At 46.8% G+C, this 24656-nt stretch overlaps 1 protein-coding gene across 1 annotated transcript; it reads right to left on the reverse strand.

Moving 5' to 3' along the window:
- Positions 1 to 413: 413 nt before the first annotated feature.
- efnb2a (ephrin-B2a) lies at positions 414 to 23500 on the reverse strand. The gene is made up of 5 exons (XM_010884360.4): positions 22638 to 23500; positions 13477 to 13760; positions 6447 to 6539; positions 5885 to 5995; positions 414 to 4437 (listed from the first exon to the last, which is right to left on the reverse strand). Exons 1-5 carry the CDS (start codon positions 22748 to 22750, stop codon positions 4022 to 4024), a joined length of 1017 nt encoding a protein of 338 aa, XP_010882662.1. The 5' UTR covers positions 22751 to 23500; the 3' UTR covers positions 414 to 4021.
- Between the last annotated feature and the right edge of the window lie 1156 nt (positions 23501 to 24656).

Consider the following 24656-nt stretch of genomic DNA (forward strand, 5'->3'; position numbering starts at 1 on the left):
TGACCTGAGACAGAGAAATGTGTTTTTGTTCCCTATCCCCCAGTCTTAAACCTAACACTCACCCTAAACTTAGCTTCAATAACCTAATCGTTATGCCGAAACCTAACTTAGCCGTAATGCTCAAACCTTACCCTAAACCGCCCCTGTGCCGGAAATCACATTTTTCCTAGTGGGGACCTTTCAAAAAAAGCTTGGGGGGACCGATTCATCTGCTTTTACTAGCTTTCTGGGGACTTTTGTACAAACAGACCTGGGTCAAACACACAACAGAGAAACCCATGGGCTTACACCATGTTTCTAGGATTTTAGACTAGACTGGACATCTTAAATTAGCACGAACAGAGTGTGAAGCCCAGTAGCAGAGACCTGCAGCTAATTCAAACAGGCTCAAAACAACACAGGCAGACCACATGTCCATAGGAAAAACATTTTATTGAAAAACATTTTCAGTTTGTAACAGACTGGTGGAATGTGTGTCATTTTTCCTCACTTTCATTTCTTTTGTTTTTGAATGTTTAACCATTTCAACGGCCTGGCCATCTCAAACTGCAAGGGGAGGGTCCACAGATACAGTCACCTGAAAACCAGACAGGACTAACGAAACCAGGGCAGGTAGACAAACGAACAACACAATCATAATACTGTGTTAATTACAAACTGGACAAATCAACAAAAAACAAAAAAAAAAAAAATGGAAGAAAAAAAACTAAATCAATAAATATTTATGGTACACACTTATGGCACAAATATGCAGCAGTTGGTTTGGCAACTTAATCTTTCAATTTTTTTAAACCAGATTTCCATGGAAACAGTGCAAAAGGGGGGGGAGTGGGAGGACACGGGCTTTCCAACGAGCGCTAGCTAAAATACATAGCAAAAAATTCAAATTTTTATACAAAACATCTTACTTTAAGAGTTTATAAAAAATGTTTTATTGGGATCTTGTCATTATTTACACAAGCTATTTACCAAAAAAAGTAGTATGCTCTGTTTTACTGACAGGTAATCCGCTTTTTATGTATTTTTTTTCCCATTTACTTTCCTAAAAAGGTGAATAAGGCTATCGTAACAACCCAGGATCCATAAACAATACAAACATTCATGTATTTACAGTTTCTTACCTACAGAACGGTGCAAAATTACTGAGTCAGGTGACCAAGGGCTGACCATTACGAGCAAGGCATTTTACAGTAGCCTGAAGTACTTGTCATAGCCAGATTTCCAACATTCTCTCAACATTGCTCCAACTTTTTATGCAAAAAACTAAGAGAATATCCAACCTAGCAATGTGAGGAGAGTGTCAGAAATGTTAGCTAGGAGAAGGACATCAGATTAAAAGAAACTAACAAGATTGTCATATTCTGCCGCAGTCAGACAGCAACTAAACAGCAATTTGTTTGTGATTCCTAGTGTGTGTTTTTTTAGCTTTTTCTTCAGAAACTGTCCAGGTTCATTTCATTTTGAAAATGTGTATTTTTTCACAGTTTACCTTGGAACTACAGCACACAGTCAACAAATCACTGGAAAAAAAATTATTTAAAACAATACTACAAATAAAATAAACTAAAAGCAGGCCCGCGTGACGCACTTTTGCTTGTTTTGTTTTTGTCTTATTTGTTGTTACATCTCTCAGTGGTTTAAGAACACTTTCCATAGGTGTAGATTTTTCTCAATTCTTAAAAAAATAAATAAAAATTGCATATTTGCAGATTTTGTAGCCTCTTAGAGGCACAAACCTCAGATCATAAAAGGCTTGGCTTTTAAGTGAAATTTGATGTTCTTAATGAACTGATGGGAGAATGTAGGTGATGAGCAGATACATGTCGTCTGGTCATGGTGTAATCTAGTACTGATTTTCTTTAGTCATTGTTTTTTTTAAATGTGTGTGAATAAACAGACAGATAAATGTCTCACTGGAGTTACTGAAGAGGAGGTACAAACAAACACACACACACACAGCACCACATGGTAGCAGGGAGGGAGGAAGAATGAACAGAATTATCGTGGGAAATTTCCCATGGTCCTTTGGGAGATGCTACAGTGAGGGAGTGTGGGATACACTGCTGGTCTGTCTCGTGCACCCGGTTAGGCTATTTTAGGTCCAACAAACATATCTGCCCTTCTGGCCTGCGCTGGGCTGCCATTCCCTCCCAAGGCCCTAGACCAGCTTCTCTGGACAAGGCAGCCGTTCGGATGGGTGGTCACTAAAAGGCGGGACATTATGGGTGAAGTAGTAATGAAGTAATCAAAACTCTACCTTGCATAATGTGCACTTCAATACCATCATATATTAATGTTAACCTCTAAATAGTGCCTTTCTGACAACGCGTGTGCTCTATGTGGCTATCATAAATAAATTCCGTTTTTTTTTGTCTTCCTTTATTGTGGTTTTGAAATGTCCTCCTTTAAATGTTCATCTATTTTGTTACACAACAAAAAAATAAGAGTAAAAATGAAGAAAATAATTATAATCACAATATGAAAATTATAAATTTAGAACCAGTGAAAATGCGCTTCGAGGTCCCTGTGCTTTTACATTTGAGCAGGAGAGCACTAGTCCACCTGGGGGAGAAGACAATACAGTACCGAGAGCTGTTTCAGCCTGGGCCAAAGTCAACCCGACCCGGTCCTTCGTATCTTTCGCCTGTCGCTGAAACTGCAGCAGTAAGGCTGGTTGGAACGTCTCACAGACAGTACTCAAGGCCCACTAACTCTCCCTCCACTAGCACCCTGTGTTCTGTTCTTATGGACTGCCCGGGTGGAGGAACCTGAGGGATACAAAGTGCTGCTTTCGGGTTGCTGTAGGTCCTCCACCCTCCCCAGAACCCGACTGGCTAGCCCAGACCCCGCGGAGGAGGTAGTAGAAGCACCCGATCCCCTGATGGGATGGAGCCCAAATAAAGAAAAAAAAAAAACTCAACTTCAGTCACATCACCTTCTCGTTCTTTCACGTCCAGCTCTTTGCTCTCGTAAATCTGGGCTGCAGTGTGTGTTTCTGCGTTAGTGTGTGTGTGCGCGTAAAAAAAATAAAAAAAAAATAAAATGAAAATGCTTAACAATACCAGGATTGGAAACCAGGAAACTAAATAAAACAACAACAATATGACACTACAAAAAGAATCATGTTTTTTTTGTTCCAAACAATTTTTTTCAAGTAACAACTCTAATGAATCACGATGCTAGAAAATAAAAAGTCGGACAATGGGGAAAAGGGTGTCTTGTAACTATTAAGAGGACCTGAACAGTTGACCAGGACTGAGTGGGTGTCTGGGTGGTTCGGTGATGGGGTGATGTCCGCGTGTCAGTCAGTGTAGTCCCAGAGTGGATGTTTCCAGATCCCTCATGTGTTTTCCGCTCCCATCATTTCAACCACGGAGTGTCTCTGGCTGGTAAGCCGAGGGACTGCCCGCCATCACTGACATGGGTTCATGGTCGGCCCCTTCCTTCCTTCCATTTCCTCTTCTCCTCTCTCGTTCTCCCTCCTGTCTTTTTTCCTCACTTTCCCAGCTTTAGTCTCTCTCTCCCTCTCAGGGACAAGTCCTTAGCCCACTCCTGTTACCTTTCCAACAATCCATCATATCCCAAAACTAAGGAGCGTCCATTCGTCTGTCTCTGTCACTCCATCCGTTGTCCATGTCTAAACGCAAAAAAAAAACGCCTACGCCAAAACGCGTACGCCCGTGGCCTCCAGAGGCAGTCGCAGTGAGAAACCAGGAGCTGGGGTGCAGGAGCTGGGGTGCAGGAGCAGACGTCTCCCGACGCTCCCCAGGGAGTGGCAGCAGCATCACTCTAAATCCTCCTGCGACGTACGACAATAACCACAACAGTGACGTGTCCGTGAGAGAAAACAAAAACAAATCTCAGACAACGGGAGGGCCAAGGGGAGGAGAGCCAGGGGAGGAGAGCCAGGGGAGGAGAGAGAGCGTTCTGGGGCAGGGTTGGGGGTGGGGGGGCGTTCACAGAGGAGCGGTGCCTGACCAATCCAAAGCTGCCCTGCCGGGCGGGGAGGCGGGACCGCGGCTCAGACCTTGTAGTAGATGTTGGCCGGACTCTGGGGGGGCATCTCCTGGACGATGTAGACCGGGTGGCCGTAGTCCCCGCTCACCTTCTCGTAGTGCGGGCAGAAGACGCTGTCCGCAGTCCTGAGCGGGATGATGATGTCACTGGGCTCCGAGCCGTTATTGTTGCCGCCGCCGCCGCCGCCGCCGCCTCGTTTGGGCGTGGCCAGCGTGCTGAGGGACAGCGCGGCGGCGTGCTGCGGGGAGTGCTTGCGGTGCCGCCGCCGGTACTTGAGCAGCAGGAGCACCAGCATGATGATGATGATGATGAAGATGACGCTGCCCGAGGCGATGCCGGCGAACAGGGCCACCTCGGTGCCGATCACGCTGGACGACTTCCCGCCTGTCCCCTGGTCGCTGCCATCGTTGAGCGACGTGCCTGGGGGGGGGGGGGGAGAAGGAGGAGGAGAGTGAGGTCAGAGGTAAAGGGCGCGGTCATACGGTGTCAGGGGACGGAGAGAAGACGGGGGGAGGTCAGAGGATTAGGGGTGTCCCATTCAGAAAAAAAATAAAAATCTCCCTCTCTCTCTCTCTCTCACTCCCTCTCTCTCTCTCTCACTCCCTCTCTCTCTCTCTCACTCCCTCTCTCTCACTCCCTCTCTCTCACTCCCTCTCTCTCACTCCCTCTCTCTCACTCCCTCTCTCTCACTCACTCGCACTGAAACGTCTTTTCATGGTGACAGAAGGTGGAAGGCAGAAGGGTACAATGCCCTGAGAGTGAGAGCTGCTTTCACACAGCTAATTCCTGAAGGTCAAATTCCATCTCTGCTCTATAGAAAGACTGCTATGGCCTTAGAGCCTAAGCTTGGTAATACAGCACAAAATGGCCGAAGTGAAACACAGTTGTCAGAAAAGCCCACTAGGAAAACTATAGTATAATCAGATGAGAACCCCGAGCTGAGTCATCTCTATTAATAACAGCAGCTCTGGTATGCATCCAGGACTCAAGGGCAGGTCTGTCCCTTTTCCCCCAGGATAGGGGCTTCCTCCCTGGTCTGCTGGATTACCGTGTCTCCCTGTCTGGCTCCCCTGAGGGCCTAGTTCTGGAGCTTGGTATGGGAACGGGGATGGCAGTGGGCCCAATCCAGGGACCCTTCCGTTGTTCAACAAAAGGATTACGCTGCCTCTGACACTCTGCTCACAGGGCTTTGACGCCCATATGCTTCTTCTCCGAGCTGGGGGGTGGGTTGAGGTGTGAAAGGAGGGGGGCGGCGAGGAGGCTGAGGTCTGCAGAGCAGGGTGCCAGGCCAGATTAAGTGGCGCGCTGGCAGATCCATGCGTCGTTGTCAGACGGATTTCGGTGTGAAAACAGAAATGTGAGGCAAGAGGAGTCTCGCCCCCTCGTTAATGGGCCAGGGAGGGACTCTCTGCTCCTTTTATATATCTCAGTCGGTTTTCACTACTCAACAGAATTTTTCAACCCTTCTAAACAGAGTGAATTTGCGGGAAATTGTGGGTCTGGTTTTAACTGCAAATGCATTGGAAAGATAAGAGTGGTTTGGCGTGCGTGTGTGTGTGTGTGTGTGTGAGGTGAACAAGTATATGTCTATGCTCCAGGAAGCTAGTGAAGATGTTGGATGGCGATTGGATCATTTTCCTGAAAATGTCACTTTGGCAGTCAGGGACGGGGGGGATGAGGTTGGGGCACAGGGTGCTTTGAGAGCCCAGCAGAGATGCCTATCAGCTTTATGGGCAACTTCCAACTACCCAGAGGAAGAATTGCTGACCTTTACTTGTTACGCTTAAGCCCTCACACACACACACACACACAGGTTTCACCAGACCATCTTAGAAAGGCGGACCTGGTGTTTTTCCTCTACACATACCTGGCGTCTTCAGCACCTCGTTTGGTTTGTGGGACTCCTTTCCTCCGACGTCGGGGTGTTTGGGTGGATATCTGGTGGGGTTGTCTTTGGGCGGGGCGGGGTCGGATGGACCTGGAACCCAGAGACACAATGTCACACTCTACTCATATGTGTTTGTGTGTACGCGCGCATGTGTGCGTGTGTGCGCGTCCCCCCCCCCGCGCCACTCCTTAATTAATTCTCTGACCTTCAGCGGTTCTTAGTGAGCTGCCGTGCCTGTTGTAGGGGGCGACCTCTGGAAATTACCCTGTTGGGTGGCGAAGCGGCTGATTTATGAATGATCACGGTCATTAATTACCGGCAGGGGCCAGGCAATGGGCAGCGCCACAGAGGACAGATGTGCTGTGTGTGTGTGTGTGTGTCTGTGTGAGCGTGGGTGGATTTGTCTCTTGATATGTCAGCTCTGTTACATCCCTCTCTCTCTCTCACTCTGCCCTGCACAGAGCAGGACCTCACGGTGCTTTGGGTAACATCTCAGTCTGTACACGCATAAGCGGGTTGTTTTGGTGGAGTCAATACTCACTTTGTCCCACTTTCATGATTATCTTCATGGACTTCATCTTGCACACACCTCCTTCTTGGTTCTCCAGGCCCTCCATGGTGCCATTAGACGTTGCTGAATAAGAGATTAAGAGAGACAGAGCGAGACACAAGGTTAGAATTAGCCGCTGTGCTAACACATTAACACAAACATCGAAATAACAGTTACTAGTGCCATATGTACATAAACCCTGCCTTGGGCTAGCCGGACACTTTTTAAAGACCTCAGGGAAATGCTGAAAGCCCCTAACAAGTAAGTGATTTCCTCTTAATAAAATGTCCCAATCCACCGCCATACCATCAGTGGTTTCGTTCCACACTGCTGCCAGAATGTTCCACGTAGCCTATGCCTCAAAGTCAATTAGCTTGAGTAACTGTGTCTGTAATATCTGTAACTCTGCTGACGGGCCCAGTGGAACCCGCAGTTACGGAGACAGAGAGATGGAGACAATGGACACGAAACAACAATAGGCAGCCATTTTGGAATTTTGGCTAAGCCACAGGAAAATCTGCGGTGGCTTATCGGACATTAGCACAGGACACTCCGGAGAGTGCTAGTGTAGTACTGAAACAACCGGCTACTGGACATAAAACTCTCAAACAATTCCCCCCGAACCCTAACCTGCTGCAGGGGAAAGAAACACAAAAAGGTACAGAGGAAATGAATGACGAATAAAACGAAAGAGGAGGGCAAATGAACAATCGCAGGAAAGCAAAATGGGCTTGAGTTTTTGTTTTCCATTGAGGGCATGATGTGAAAACAACGACGACAACTGAGGGACTGGCAGAATGGATGGAGGTGATAAATATTTCAATAACCCTTAAAAATAAAAGAGCTTATTAAATAAAAGAGAAACCGTTTAAACAGTGGCAAGATGCGAGAGCAGCAGTGGCGTTACAGCGGAGCTGCCGGGAGCAGATGTGGGACACGAGGTGGGGGGGGGGGGTTGGGGCAAAACGTCCCACATGTGATAGAAGAACAAAATGGGCTCCTAAACAGCTGCCGGGAGGCCTTTTATCAAAGAAGTTCAAGCAGATTAGAGAAAAACATTAAATGCTGTACACAGACGTGGCCCAGACGGCACGCTCAGGAAGAAGCGTGAGAATCGGGGGTTCAAGGGGACGCTCCGTGGACGGAGCCGCCACCGCGCGGACCTCCGTCCTCCACTGGATCTCCGTGACCAGGCCCATTCTCACTCCCAGGCTCTGCGTTGCCCCTAGAGGAGGCAGGCAGAACTGCGCGTGGCACTGGGGATTGGGGGAGAGGGGGCTTGTGGTCTATCAGGTCAGTAACATCGAGGCTAACGAGCTGCCAGGGCTTAGCGGGTTGGCCGGCCGCCAGTGTGCAGTGGCCCGCATTCACACCACCCCCCCCCAAACTCCCTTGCTCAGTCTAATACACACCCCCCCCCCCCCCCCCACCACCACCACCCCCCCCCTCCGCAACAAGACAGGCGCCTCACAGATTTTAGCTTCCCTCCTTCCCTGCCCCTCTACCTCACTGACTTCCCCATCTAGCCCCCTGCCCGGTACCCCACCTCCCTAAACCCCCCCCCCCACCTCAGGCCAAAGCCTTTTCATCAACCAGTGGGGAACTAAGAAGCAGGTGATTCTATGCGATTCCTGCAGTATCGGTTTGAAACAATGAACCTCTCGGCTGCCTGATTTGTCCCCTCGCTCTCTTCTACATTTTGCCCTCAACTGCGTTCACCTGTCACCTGAGCCTGTCCGCTAGGTAGGACTGGGAGGAACTGGGGGTGTCAACTAAACCCCGCCCACACTGTCCCTCACTCATTCTCTTGCTCCATTTCCACAGGGACAGTGTCACAGCGTTGTTAAATGCATTGCACAGCTCTACTTGTCACTGACTATGCATGTGTTTTTGTCTGTGTCAGTGCGTGTGCTTCACAAAGATCCGGTGCGTTCTGTCTCTCTCCTCTGGCCTTAGCCAGTCCTGGAAAGGCATTTAGCACTAGACCCCAAAACACACAACCAAACAAGCACAGGCGTAGCTGTGGAATCATATGATCCTTTCCAAAACCTAACTGACCAACTGCTAAAATGACCTAACCAGTCAACCTCTGACATTTCCCAACTCCTTATAGCTACAGGCACTTTGACTTTTTAACATGATTTTTTATTGTAATAAATTGAAATTATTATTATTAACCATAGCAGTAATCCTGGGTACAGGTTTGTACAGGGTTAAAACAGAAATGTTTCAGAGGGTGATGTCAGAGTTGCTTAAGCCTCTCAGAGGATCACAGGTTTCAGTACCAGTGCTAGGCAACCGGTATTATTTATTTTTATTCATGACACAAGTGGCTGTTTTTTAAAGGCGCATAACATAACGTGGCTGGGACCCGGACAAATGTTTCATTTGGAGGTCCATCTGCGGCATTGCCTCCGGGAGGCTGGCAGGCCCGGCCTGGTTAGGAAGCCTGCCTGTCAGTGCCGCACTGGGCTGTTTGGCAGAAGGAGCTAGCAGCTAGCTGTAATCCCTGTGTAAAAGGAACGTCAGGGAGGATAGACTTCACTCATACATGTCCCTCACAAATGGATTTACTTCCACCACCAGCGCCTTACAGAGCACAGATAAGACTTAGCAAGGCGGAGAGGAGAGAGAGGGAGGGAGAGAGGGAGGAGAGAGAGAGAGAGAGAGAGAGAGAGAGAGGGAGGATAAAAGAAAGAGATAGATTATTCCATCATGGCCAAAGATGAGATTGCTGCTCCACCTAGCCCAGAGTAATAAAAAAAAAGTATGAGACGGAGAGCGAAAGAGAGACAGAGAATATTCTGTGGAACTTGTCGCTTTTCGTTCAGGCCACATTCACTCAAATGTCCTTGCGGATTTAGGAGCCCATTTTGTCACGCTAACTCTTTTAACTGTCACTTAGGGTGTGCGATGGCTGTGGCTAGTTCCAATCACAGCATTCTGTGTTAAAGCATGAAGTCACCTCACACACGCACACCATAGAGGGGGACTAATCATTCAGAATCACACACTGAAAATTATACGTCTCCTCCATGGATAGTAATGACATCTCTCACACACCACTACCAAATAGAATTAAGCGTGGCCAAACATTTTCTGCTTTTTGAAAGCTTTTCTGATTTGGGACAGTAACCAACAGAAGTAGCACTACTATATACATCAAAAATGTATTTCGCGCTCACACGACAAACACTTCCTTTGTCTCAAAAGCACTGAGTCCAGAATACTTTAAATGGCATCGCTAATCATTCAGCCTCTTAACTCCATTTGCTTGTGATTATTGAATCAGGAGACTGAATGAAGAATCAGCCACTTTACTGAGCTCCATTCAATTGTGTGTTTCAATCAAGATGGAGGAATACAGACTTTCAGCACTTAACTCAATACCCCCCCCCCCCCCAGATAAAAAGGGCCCCTATTAACAAACAACCTTGTGTGTGTGTGTGTGTGTGTGTGTGTATGAGTTTGAGATGTGTGTCAGAGTAATTAACGCACCACTCTGAGCCAATCAGAATACAGAAACAGCGCAAGATAGTCATGAGCGAGGGACAGGGAGAGGCAGAGTGGCAAAGGGAGGAAGACTGAAAGAATGAACAATTGCAGGAGAGAGGCAGAGGACCGGTTGTTGAGGCAGAGGACCGGTTGTTGAGGCAGAGAACCGGTTGTTGAGGCAGAGGACCATGCAGCTATGATCTAAATGCCGTGGTAATTGCGCTCTCCAGTTGCGGTGAAGCGTGACGCCCTGACCGCGGTGCCGGGGTCGTGGGCTGGTTACAGCTTGTCGTCGTTGTGCACCATAATCTCCTGTGACAGAGGGGGCGCCCACTCATTCAGGCTCACCATGACCCCAGAAAAGACCAGAGCAACACGGGTTCACCCCAAATGCATACCCACCAGTCCCCCCCCCCCAGTGCCTGTGATTACTATCTCTGTTATGTTCCCATAACTCTACAGACACTGGTCAGACACTCGTCCAGGGAGACGTCAGTAATAATACATTGTGTTCAGTACGTGTGACGCGTACGGAAAACTCTCCGAGGTGTTCGCTCGTTCAGCTCTTGTCCAGATGAGACGTTGGTCTGCCCAACACACAGTCCTCTGCTTCTGAGGCCGAAGGCGCTGTGACAGCCGAGACTCTGAGAGATCGGTTTTGGGGTATTTCTCTCCCTCTCTCTTCTATTTTGAACGAAGAATAGGTGATTAAAATCTTAATGGAATTTCCCCATGCAGCCACAACGTCGTTCGCTCCATAAATTCACTCTAATTTTATGCCCCTATCTCTCTCCCTGTCTCTCTCTCTCTCTCTCTCCCTGTCTCTCTCTCTCTCCCTGTCTCTCTGTCTCTCTCTCTCTCCCTGTCTCTCTCTCTCTCTCTCTCTCTCTCTCCCCCCCTCTCCCCCGTCCTCTCCCCGCCCCTCCCCTCCCTCCCTCTTTAGCTCATGTAATCATCTCGCTCACTAAGTTCCCGGCTGCGGGCCATGCTGCCTACAACAATCACATCAAACTCATCGGCCTCCAACCGGAGCAACATTGTGGCCCGTCTCTTTGAAAGTCTGCTGCCCTAAAAGGCACTCACACACAACAGTACACACACACACACACACACACACACACAGACAACACACACACAACAGTACACACACACACACACACACAGAGACAACACACACACACACACACAACAGTACACACACACACACAACAGTACACACACACACACACACACACACACAGACAACACACACACAACAGTGCACACACACACACACAACAGTACACACACACACACACACATACATACAACAGTACACACACACACACAACAGTACACACACACACACACAACAGTACACACACACACACAGAGACAACATCCACACACAGAGACAACACACAATCACACACACACGCAGAGACAACACACACAGAGACAACACACAATCACACACACACAAACAGACAACACACACGCAGAGACAACATACACCCAGACAACACACAGAGACAACACACAGAGACAACACACAGAGACAACACACAGAGACAACACACAGAGCCGTTGCAAATAAATGAACACTACCCATCAGTGAGAGTTGATGCTGAAAGCAATATCCATCAGAGGGGCTGTGTAGCATGTAGTTCATAAGAGGTGGTTGACATGTGTTGAAATCCAACACATTGTTTGAGAGCGAAATCAATGAGCTAATGTCACAGTTGTTTGAACGGTGCCTCCGCGGCCGTGTGGCTATGGTCTATGGGCAGGCTAAACAGTTCTAGGCAGAGCTAATCCATTTGGTTGATTCGGAGATTCCATTGATGTGGGCCAGACTGATTAATTAAAAGAAGAATTCAGGATTAAACACTCTTTAATTAATTACTTATCGAATACCGCTCAGCTCAACAAAAAAAAACTGTGAAAATCCCCAATGAACTTTACCGAGGCAGAATCGGTCCGAGTTTCATGTTTTTACTGTGAACTTGTGACGCGCGCACACAAACTAACACGTCGTAATCATCCCCAAAAAAATCCCACACTCAGATTTCACAAAGCGCATACATTCACAGAAACCTACTCTCTTTCCTCCCACCTACAAACACCTTTCTGTCTCTGTTCTCCGAGTCGCGGTTATAGCCCATACGAAGCTGGGGGGGGTTGACTGGGGCTCTCCACCTATGTCCTCTGTGTGAAGCGAGGGGGGGGGGCTCTCTACCTATGTGCTCCGTGCTGCAGTGAATCTCTGCAGTGTCACAGCTGCAGCCTCCATCTAGCTGCCGCGCTACTGACAGCCAGGCAGTTACCGGGTGGGCGAACCACTTCCCTGGCGCACGACTAGGGACCCCTCCGTCTCTGCCTCTCGCGGCTACGTGTTAGCATTTGGGATCTGCAAGCTCTTAAAATCAAGTTGGAATGGAACTTTTGTCTCTCTTCCTCTCTGCCTTTCACCCAGACTCTGTCTCTCTCTTTCACACACACTCCCACACACACACATTCACACACACACACACACACACACACACACACTCACACACTCACACACTCACACACTCACACACTCACACACTCACACACTCACACACTCACACACACTCACACACTCACCCACACACACTCTACTTTCTGTGTCTGTCTTCTAATCAGCTTGCAGGCCTGATGGAGTGTGCCAGTAATTGAGGGGAGAAAGGATGTGTGTCAATTTGAACTGTGAATGGACAGAATGTGTGTGAGAGGTATAGACAGACAAATAAATAGAGAGAGAAAGAGGACTGTTGACTGATAGTGTGTGTGTGTGCGCGTGTGTTACACTGCCCAACATAACCTAACCTACATGACCCCCAAATGCCATATTGATCTCTCCGTCTGTCTAACACTCTTGCCTGTATTGGGTTAGGGTTAACTTTATGTGTCAGAATGGTAGTATTTATTTTCTAGCCTCCTGAAAGCTATGGGTATGGCTGGCTTGCATTAAAGCATATGTGGTTTGCAAAGTCAATGAGTTGAGCTCACAGCTTTAGTGATCTGACAGAGATAGAGATAACAACATAATAAGATAAATGAATAAATGCTAACTCTCCTTTCTTTTTATCATATCCTCCTCTCCTCCTCTTCTATCTTCTCCCCTCCTCTCCACTCAGTCAGAAACAAGGCCCTTCACTAGTTTGACAGATCCCAGATGGCAGTGGAAGTGCTTCCCAGATGGTGCTGTCCTCACCTCCCCCTGTCAGCACCCACAGATGGTTCAGTCCAAACCCCCCCCCCCTGAGCACCACGCAGATGGTTCAGTCCAACACCCTTATTTTAAAACAGGGAGTCTTCAAAGCATCTCATCAACTACTAGGAAAACCTAATAACAAAAAGCCCTAGAGTCGTGTTTACACAAACAAAAAATGTGTCATCTTTGCCTAATGGTGACAGCTATACCCCACTGATATTGGCTACCTGACAGCAGGAAGTGCGCCTGACTGGGCAACGCGATGAAGACAGAAAGGCAAACGTGCTCTCGTGGCAGCGAGGTACTCACAGATGATGTAGTAGTCCTTTCCCCTGAAAAACTCCAGGCCCCACAGGTTGGGGCTGAACTCCTGGAACTTGAGGGTGAACTTGACGTCCTGGTCCGGCTTGACGCAGTTGAGCAGCGGCGTGTCGGCCTTGGTGATGGTGCAACTCTCCAGCTGTTCCTTGGGGACCATGTGGATCTTGTAGTACTCCACGCCGTCCCCCACTCCTCCGTCCACACGCGGGCACACTATGTCCATCTTGTCCCCGATCTGGGGGTACAACACCAGGCCTTGCCCCGGTACGAATCTGCAGAGAAAGGACAGGGGGGGAGGACGGGTGAGAACGACAGCCTGTAAGACGTGGTCAACAGCTGACGTCTTGAATTCATTGGGTATTCACTATTCATCCACGTCAAAATGTACATTTCATTAGTGATGGCTTGTTGCAAATTATCTTCATCAATCCGGCCGATGGCGGAGGATAACGGCGACGTGCCGCGACGGTTGTTTCGGCATAAGTGACCCTGGTATTTCAGGACAAAGTCAAAAAACTGCTTAACGCCAATGTAATTGAGGGAATGAGGACCTAATTACACAGATCATGGAAGACAGGATAGCACAGATAAAGCGTATATGAACTGTCAGAAAGGGGAAAGAAAAGACAAAAAAAATATTTTTAAAAAAATTAATAAATGAAAAAGTCATATAGTAAGGAGAAAGAATACTGTTGAACGCAGTCGAAGTAAATAACATCCAGTTGAATGTGAATAAGGCTAAGGACTGGTCCACAACTGGTTTTAATGAAGAGGAAGGCCTGGTTTTGTTTTCGTATCAGAGTGATACTGTTGGTTACTGTTAGTGTAATCCCATCCCCTGGCAAAGGTAGGGGGAGTCATGACCCTTTGACCCCTTAGTTGGGTCTTTCACGTGGTCTGTATGGGCAGCTAGAGAGAAAAACACACATGCAAACACAAACACACACACCCACCCACCCACACACACACACACACACACACACACAAACAATGTGTCCTCGGGGGTCTCTCTTGCTTTCATCTTTATTCTTCCCTCCCCCACCTCTCCCTCCTCCGTCTCCCTCCCTTGTCCCTCCCTGCTCAGGTCTTTGGGTTGTGTGTTGGAGTGAGCTGGCTGAGGGCCCAGTCTCGTCAGTCACCTTTGACCCCTCAGAGTGGAGGAGCTGATTAGAAAACCAATGAGACACATACAGCCCTTTTATCCTCAGGGAGTGTAACAGACAAACACACACAGACACACACATTTTCCCCGACTACAAATTGTGAGTGAAATTGAGGAACTGGAGCATGCGGGTGGAAGCCATTACACTGGTACTGTTTAACACTGGTACTGTATTTCACTGGTACCGTATTGTATTATACTGGTACTGTAATTCACTGGTGCTGTATTTCTATACAACAGAGCACCAAGAGGGTGAAACACACACTTCCATCTCTGAAACATACCCACACTTGATATCTATCTTTCCTTATTTATGTCCCCAACACACACACACACACACACACACACACACGGCCAGTGTGTTGGTCTGGGGCATGTTGTGTGTCTACCCGAGGTGTCCTTCAGCAGGGCACCCTGGTGCGAGCAGACAGTGAGGTGAGTAGATGGAGAGACCTGGCGTGGATGGAGCTAGTCTACCATCTGTGGAGAGAGGCGAAGGCGGGCTTCAAAGCCGACCAATGGAAACTGGAGTACCAAGGAATCCAATCACACTGCGTTTGGCGTGGGGTTCATTAAGAGCTGTAGAATATCAGTGAATCGTTTACTGAGAACCTTTCACACACATGCAGAAATAAAATATGTGATGGGCAATGGTAACCATGTGTGTGTGTGTGTGTGTGTGAGTGATTACTTTTTGTTTGTCGCTTCCTAAAGGAGACGTGTGTGTTAGGGTCTTCATCTTCATAACTGGTCCTAGAGAAAACACTACTGAACAAACAGATGGACACCAGATCCTCAGCTCTCCTTGCCTCTCTTTCCCGTCCTCTCTCCTTGCCTCTCTCCTTGCCTCTCTCCTTGCCTCTCTCCTTGCCTCTCCGTCTCTCACTGTCCACCTCTCTTCTATCTCGTAGCTCAGTCCTTCCGCTCAGTGTTTGGATAGTCAGGATCTGGCAAACAGTCCCTGCTCACCGCCGCTTTGGAGTAGTGTGTGTGTGTGTGTGTGTGTGTGTGTGTGTGTGTGTGTGTGTGTGTGTGTGTGTGTGTGTGACTGTGGCTGTGTGGGTGTGTGGCTGTGTGTCTGTGTACAAGGCGCTCAAGAAAAGATTTCTCCTCCCAAGAAAACTTCTCCTCCCTCCTACTCTCTTTCCACTCCCTTCACAAACACCCCCACAACACACACACACACACACACACACACACAAGGAAATGTGCTGGCTTGAACACACAATCACACACAAAACACACACAAGGAAATATGCATGCCGACTGACAAACACACAGCCTCAGTCATTTTTTTTTTATAGATTATCAGTGGCCCTACCTGACAGAATTACTGAACTTGCCTTGATCACTACTGGTTTGACTGCATGAATGCTGTATGACCTTGTTGAACCTGACTTCTGTGAGTTGCTGTGGGTGATAGTCTATGTGTAACTAACACTCACACAAATGTCTTCTTTCAACCTGATCATGTAAGACTCAATGTAACACCCAACCTTAACATAAATAACTTTTACGCCTGAACATAACCAAACCCTAAGTCCTAAAACAAACCCCTATTAACAGCAAACAGTTTATTTAACCCTAATTCAAATTCTACGCCTAAACTTGTTATTAAACCTAACATTTGGTATCTAAGTGGGGACCATTTGGGTGGTCCCCACTTAGATATTTGATTAAACACACAGCAGGCTGAACGAGGGGGAGGGGTTAGTGTTTGTTTTATAACTGAATATGCAAAGATCAGGTGTCATAATGACATCTTCCTGTTCTTTCTGTGGCTATTGTTTCAAAATGGAGATCTGCCTTCGCCTGGGGCAGAAAGAAACATACACACTGAGAGAGAAAGAATGTAAAAGTGTAAAAGTACGCTACAAAACTCTGTCCCACAGTGCATAATGTTGTGTAACCAAAGCAGTGGTCAGCCATAGCAATGATGATAACAATAATAATAATAATAAAAACTGGTTACGCTTGCCTTTAAAAGTTGACAAAGCACAAGCTTGTGCTGTATCACTATGGATATAACAGAAAAGGGAGAGAGTTTGTTTGTATCCCCTCGCCTGCCCCCATTCGCTTCGGAGCCATTACGACACCAGAAAGACGAGGAACCCTGGACAGGTGATGAGACAGCAACAGACAATGCGGCTCGCCAACACACATGTACAACAACACGACTAGTCCACATCTATCAACGCCTGAATACAGACCAACGAGAGAGCGGGGGGCGGGGGTGGGGGGGAGACAGACCATGACGGAGGCCATAGGAAAAAGAGAAGAGGGAAGGAGCAAATAAAAAGCAGGCTCTATAGTGCCTCGTGTTTGGAAAGTGCTTTTTCTTTAAGGCCCACTTGCCCCCCCCCCCCTCATCCACCGCTCCCTCCCCAGTTTGCCTCCCACCTTTTGTCCGGGTGAGTGAGGGTGCCTGGTAGGTCCTGACTATTCCCAGGGCAGCGTGTCATACCCCCCCAGGGCCCCAGTGTGTTCTTCGTCACTGGGCTCCACCGGCCCGCCACGGGCCTCCTCGCACAGCCGCCACGACCGAGCTGAACCACAGATTCCTACACAGCTTAAACATGCCAACAGGTTGGCCAACAGTGTGTGTGTGTGTGTGTGTGTGTACATAATGAGCGACCTTAAGTCCACACCTGTGCACACGCATACATTATCAGAGCTAATATGTGTAGCCCGCGTGAGCTAGCCCAAACGGGGGCGCCTGCCTCCGGGACGCGGAGTGAGCGTGATCCCCGGCCCCTCCTGAACCTCCGTCACCTCCTGTTCAAACGACACAACCCAGTGCGAGGCAACGGGAGCAGGTCGCACTCCTCCTAGCCCGTGGAAATGTCACAGGGGGGGTAGAGGCAAAGGTCTCAGCATGCCTTCAGTCGCACAGGTGTTTCTACAGGCCAAGTGTCTGTGCATTTGGTGGCCTGGTGACAACAGCCACAGGTGCCGGTTCTAAATACGCTCTCTCTCTCTCAATAACCCCCGTGCTCTCTTTCAATCCCTCCATGTCCCTCTCCTCCCCTAATTTCCTCCCTCCTCTCTCTCCACCATGTCGCTTGCTTTACCCACTCCACGGTTTGACGAGCCCCCTGATCGAGAGCCCGGGTGGTTGAGATGTGAAGGAGCCTTGAGAGTGAATCAAACACGTTGACATCTGTTCTCCTCATTTAACTTCTCCCTTCTTTCTCTCACGTTAACTCTGGTATCTTTTTTTTTGAGGGGGGGTGGGGGGGTGCATTAGTGGTGGTGGTAGAGGGGAGAAGCTTTGGCACAAGTGGTGGGGGGGTTCTGCTTCCTGGGGTTATGACCATCCCATCTGTTGACAGTAAAAAAAAAAAAAAAACTCTAAGATCTCTCTCTTTTTCTGTCTTTCTCACCCTCACCCTCACCCCCCACCCCTCCCCTCTCTCTCTCCCTCCCTGACACTGGATCCCCCCACCCCTCCCTGTGCATGTCTGCACGTCCCACGTTCCTTCTATCTGTGTGTCGTTCTCAAACCCTGGCCGTTTGTGTGGCCCGCCACGACGACAGGCCGGACGTAATCCTGCCCCTCCGCCGCGCCACGCCTAAGAAAACCCTGAATAGAGGGAGGACGACGAGGAAGGGGTAACACACGGAGTGAGGGAGGTGCGCGGAGCTGTTTGGCTTTCAGTCATGGTCGGGATATGGAGATTCAGTGGACTGGGAGACAACGGCACGGGAGACGCAGGATGGAAGGAGCCGATACTCCCATCATACCCCGCTGTGACCCCCTTCGCCCTCCGTCGGCCGATGGGACAGGGGTCTTTATCCCTCCTCCGTCCACTGTCATCCCTTCCACTCATCCTTCAACTGTACCTTTCATCCTTTAATCCAGGCCTGCCGGGCCCTCCTCGGAAGCGACCATAATTACCCCCACGGCCCCTAGGGGGCCCACACTTTCGGCTCCCTCACTGTCTCCCTGTACCTCTCTCCCTATCGCTGTGCCTTTCTCGCCCCCTTCTCCATGCCTCCCCTCCCTGTGGACCTTCGTCAACACAACCTTAATCATCAGTGTTTCTTCTGGGCGTTGTCATGGGATCCCTGTCTTTCAGTAAGCGGTGTTAACATGGGAGGCTTCTTTCCTTCCCTCTCTGTCTCTACCTCCCTTTTCTCTGTGGGAAAGACGGGGAGGATTGGGCGTTGAAATAGCAGTGTGCCGGGCATGAACCCATGCCTCCCAACTGTATGGACCATTTGTGAGGTACCAGGATTGTATCTTGACACTACCATGTTTGTTTTGAAAGAGAGAGTGAAAGAGAGAGAGAGAGAGAGCGCGAGAGAGAGAGGCAATCCTCTGGGTGGATAGGTGACGGAGGAAAGATGGATGGATGGATGGATGGATGGGGGGGTTGAGGAAGGAGGAGGACAGAGTTACAACATTCAGGCTGCCCTCGTCACTCATTCACGATAGATCTACATCTCTATGCCCTCCTCCCCCTTCCCCCCCATTCACACAAGGAGGCACGGATAACCCCCCCACACACCCCCACCCCCAGAGCCTGCCTGCCACAAAGGCCCTGGGTTCTCCGTAATCTCTTAATGAACTGCACTGGAGGAGAGGCAACGTTCCCCTCACATAAACCGTGTAAGCAGGCCTCTCTTTTGTTTCTGGCGACCAACTACAAAACGGATTACCAGAAGACGAAGGTTGGGGGGGGGTCACGGCATGGCTGAACAGAGAAGGCGGCGGTGGTCTATCTGGGGAGGCTCATACAACGGCAGTAAAGTTGTAAAGTGTAAACAACAATGAGGTTTAAAACGACACACTGAGGGACATATGGTGTGAGTTTTCTCCTCTGCGTGTGCAGAACACACACACACACACACCCTAACACAGTCACACTCAGCTCACAGAGAAGAGAGAGAGCACAGCTCCGGCCTTCTCTGCTCCCTCAGCCTACACACAAAGCCCCTGGACTGGCTCAAAGCATTCACATTCTAACATCCATCCACCCTGAATGCTAAAGACAAAAGCTGGTCAAAAGACTGAGGAGAGAGGCTCTGCTCAACATATTGCCAAACTTCATAAGCGAAGACATTATGTTTATGTTTCACACTGCAGTGAAAAAGTATAGGCCTTGCCTTTAATAAAAGTGTAAATATTTGAAAGTTAAAATAACCAATTAAAATGCCACCAAAATATATGGGACCTTAATCTCTGATCACATTTATAGACTTAATAGAGAGGAAATTAGATCAGACAAAATACATTGAGGCTGTAACCTATTTCAAGGCCCACTGGACAGTGTTATTCCGAATGATTAGGTCTGCCTATGACGACGAGTAGAGCATATTCAACTTCATGATTATGCCCATAAAATAGAAAATATACATTTCCAAAAGTTTTTCTACAAAAGTATCTATATGAGACCAGGCAATTCCCTGGCCATTAACGTTGAACTCGTCACCCAGACAGAACGCAGAGAATGTGCACAACAAGCTAATTCCGAGGAATGTCCGCTGTCTTTGTAGGCCTAGAAAAGGCCTATACTTGCTACGAGGGTGGACACTTCTTGGGCTATTTTCAAAAGGGAGAGTGACATGCCACGTTAAATTATACATCTATTTGAAAGGCATGCATTTTCTTGTAAAAGACTGATCCATTTTCAGTAAAGGAAAGGGCAGTCTTGAAATATATGTTTTGTCTACATATGCATTAGGCCGTTTTTTTATTTTACTTTTTTGAAGACCAATTGAGCCTCGGGTCGCGTTCTGGAAGTAGTATCCGTATCCAGGCGGATGTGTTTTTAATTAATGAATATTGTGTCACACAATTCATATTTATTTTGTTAATATTTTAATGTTTATTTAGCCTGTATACTAGTGTTCCCTAACGAGCCTAAAAAGTTGGCCTAAATAAACCCACAAGGCACGTCAAATGCTGTGTGAACAAATGCTTTTAGGCTACTACTGCAAAGCAGGCGTCTGCGACTTGTTGTATTTGCATCAATCGTCTCGCATCCGTGCCACAGACCCATTGAATCTCTCGCCTCCCCCACCTCGCTCAGCCAAACGGTGAGATAATAGCCTAACCACCGCAAACGCGTCTCATAGCTCTGACGAACCGTTTATCTCAATAGCCTATCTAATTCTCACACACTCGAGACTGAAGTAATGATTTCAAATGTTTTACATTAATTTTGTCTATAAAATCAGAGCAACCGAAGTAGGCGCTATATGAGCAATCTAAATGCCTTTTACCAACACCGACGTTTCCCCGATGTTGGCAAATCATCGATTATATTCAAGCTGAGTACAAACGGTTGTTGCTGCCAGCATTCCACGGCCGGAAAGGACTTTAAAGGCCAAAGCCAGTCATCTCGACGTGTATGTATGTATGTATGTATGTATGTATGTATGTATGTATGTATGTATGTATATAGGCCTATATATAGCCTCTGTGTGTGTGTGTGTGTGTGTTATATGGCTATGTCGCGTAGCAGAAACTGTTAAATAGGACTCAAGCTCAGAAACTGAAATAATGTCATGAATTCGGACGATAAATGGCACCGGTGTTACAACACACCGCTAGAACGCAAATAGGTTAATGTCTTAAATTTATTAAAATTTTATTAAAATAACATTGAAAAGATATTATCCATAAGCACACAATCTCGACCATCAAGGATCAATTATGGACACCTGTTAGTCCATTTGTACTAACGTTTTCGATATCCTACCAAAGGTCTCATTGTTTTATTATTTTGTATTTACCTATGCATGTTTAGGAGAGGTTATTGGGGGAATATACAAGCTCCTTGTGGAATGGAAGCCAGAAGAGTTCGCGTTTCGTTGTGACGAAATAACCACAAAAGGCCAGCTCTCCCATCGGGTCTGAAATTCCTAGTCTGAGGTTGCGGTGTTTAGTGCATAATTCAACTCTGGGGCTATTTTCTGTGTGGTTGCATTCAATTTCCAAGGGGCTGACTTGAGTTAGTAATGGTTGCAAATGAGAACATAAGTTAAAAGGGAGGTATGGGCTAGTGACCTGATAAACGTTTTCAGTTCAATAGGCCCAGTGACATACAGAAAATGTAATGCTTCTCATATTTGACAATTGTGACTGCAATTTAATGCAAAAACCCTTTGCTAAACTGGACTAGCGCATTATAAAGTTAGATTGCTCTCAGTGTGGATGGAACAAGTAAATCGAATAGGCCCACAGCGCCCTAAAGCTATAGTCAACAAAGATGGCCTAACTATTTGTGTATAGTTTGCAAATATGTATGTGCCTTTTTTCATACAGCCTAGGATACCATTCGAATACAATTTATGGATTTGATAAGATTCCAACAAAGTTCCAATGTCATTTAATGAAAATATGTACGATTTAAGTGAAAAATTAGTCGACCCAGGATTCATCGGAATAGGCCAGTTTTATTTTTTTCTAATGACTGTTTAAGAATATTTTTGAATATTAAGATGTTTCATAATTTGGTACATATTTGACTGTTGCGTGTCGACCAAAGAATTCGAGGATAGTCTAATCATTTCAAAAGTCAGTTCGGCTAAACATGCTATAATCTAACCGCATCTTGTGATCAACCTGCCGTTATCCCTGGTGATGCAAAATTGACCGCTTTATGCGATCCACTGTAGTACCGAAACACGTAAGAAACTACAAAATACCTGTCTGGCATTTATAATTTTGCTATGAACCGAGGTTTTATATCGCCTACGTATACATGACCACCATAAACCCGTGTGCGGCCGTCTGCGCAAACCGGACTCCCGACGCAAAATCGCCCCATAAAATGTATGTCAACTAGCTATAATAGCCGTGAACACGTTAGGAGTATTACGTATACCATTTAAGGAATTTCTATAGACACATCCCTAATGAAATGCCGTGTTAAGCTTAACAAAAGCTATCCACAGCGCTAAATCACGTATTTTTGAAAAGGCTCCATAAGCTATTTGGCGGTGTTGAATGAGCGCAGGCGACGCGTGCTTCACTTACTTGGTATTTGTTGTGTTCCAATATATGGACTCCAGAATCATCGCCCTGGACAAGATCACCTTGCATGCAATAAACACAATTCCAAAATAGTATCTCCACATCGAGTCCCCCATTTTTGCTGTCTTCCGGGAGGGTCACAATTCACAATCCCTTACGAAAAGATAAGTCCAAAAAAAGATGTGAAACGCCCAAGAGAATGACTGAGGCAATTAAACTCTTTCCCGATCCAACGAGGAAAAGGGGACGAAGTAGCAAATGTGCAAACCGATCAAATCAAATGCAGAGCATCTCCAAAAAAGTACCTGGTGCCTACAGTCCCTTTTATACGCACTCCTCTCGAATACAAAACCAGAGGCGCACGGCAGTCTTTCATACAGAGAGAGCGCGTCGATATTCTCCCTCAGCGAGCCAACCTGAGCACCGGGTACATTCCTCACAACAGAAGGGCGACCAGTGTCGCCGCGGATGTCCACTTCCACCAGCGCCGACGCGAATAAATAAATCCCCGGTTTGTCCGATTCTCGGTATGCCTGCCAAGGTATGAATCCGACGTCCGCTAGGTCCTCTCAAATAGCAATAGACTGGGAGAGAACCGTACAGTATTCCCTTTTGAGCTGGTGGGGAGAAAACTGGCTGCAAATGAATAGTGGATGGGAGTGTAGAAAAAATAACAAAAAAACAATGATATCAGGTGAAGAAAAACAAAGGACAAATATGAGAAATGAAAGAAACGAAGTAAACTCAAATAAAAGTTATCATACTAATGGTCCCCTTCGTTTTCAAAATAACTGCTGTGGTTTGAATCCTGCAGATCCCAATGAAATGCTTGGCGAAAACATAGGGATGCTTGAATGCTGCGCCGAGCCTGGATTGCAAGTAACTGCAAGTGACCGCGACTCGGAATATTTGGCAAAGCTTGTTTTACAGTGGCTCCGCCCACCTCGTTTCTTATTGGGCACGTCTCGGAGAGTCAATAGAAATACTCCTGTCAGTCAAACGAAGCAGCTCGACAACTGGCTCAACTGCAAAACAGCAGTATTAGGAAATGGAAAAGAATTGGAGAAAGCAGTCGAATCAAGCCGTAGGCTCTAATATTGTATCAGTAAAGCATTAACCAAGATAGTGACTGTGTTTAAAGAACGGTGTTTAATATACATTGCAATGGCCTGAGCCTGACACTTTGGCCTTTACTGTTAAGACGTAACATTAATCATAGTTAGCCTAATAAAAGGGAATAGTATAGTGAATATTAGGGTGGAGATGAAATATCGGAATCATGAGCCTAGCTGAAGGCCACCTCACAGATTAGAAAAGTGGAACACTTGCATTACTGCTTGCTTGTAGCTAGGTTAGGCTATATTTATTTTTAAAAAGTACCCAAAGAAAGATCCACATAAAATGCACGTCTATTTTATACACGTGGTTTTGTTCGATTATTATTGTTAAAATCAGAATTTGAGTATGTATCAGGTTGTTGCCTACCTTTGTATATTTAATGTCCCATATTGGGATCCAAAGTTACCGGCTCAAACGACAAGAGATGTTTTTCCAAAAGGCAACAGCGCGCACTAGCGGATGCGCGTTTGGAAATGGGTGAGTGGAAGTTTTTTAAGCAATCAAATATTTCTAATAAAACTGCTTTTATGCAATTGTTGACAAATTAATATAATTCGAAAATAATGGTTCGACATTTTAATATTACATAACCTATATTAATGTGCAAAGCATGGCTACGATAAATCACAAATATGTTATTCATTTTTGTAGACTTCGTTTTTATTAAAACACATTTGGATTATAAAATAATAATAATAATAATAATAATAATAATAATAGTAATAATAATAATATACGATTATAATCATCGGGCTTCTACGAGGATTCATAAAGGTTTATAGTCTTTAATGACTTTCCTGTAATGTAGCCTATACATTTACTTGTGTAGACTAATTTACTAAATTCAGACAGCTCTAGATAACCAGTAATTAGTTTAATGAACTATGATGAGCGATTGTAACT

This window comes from Esox lucius, chromosome 20, assembly GCF_011004845.1.
Source record: "Esox lucius isolate fEsoLuc1 chromosome 20, fEsoLuc1.pri, whole genome shotgun sequence".
Lineage (NCBI taxonomy): Eukaryota > Metazoa > Chordata > Actinopteri > Esociformes > Esocidae > Esox > Esox lucius.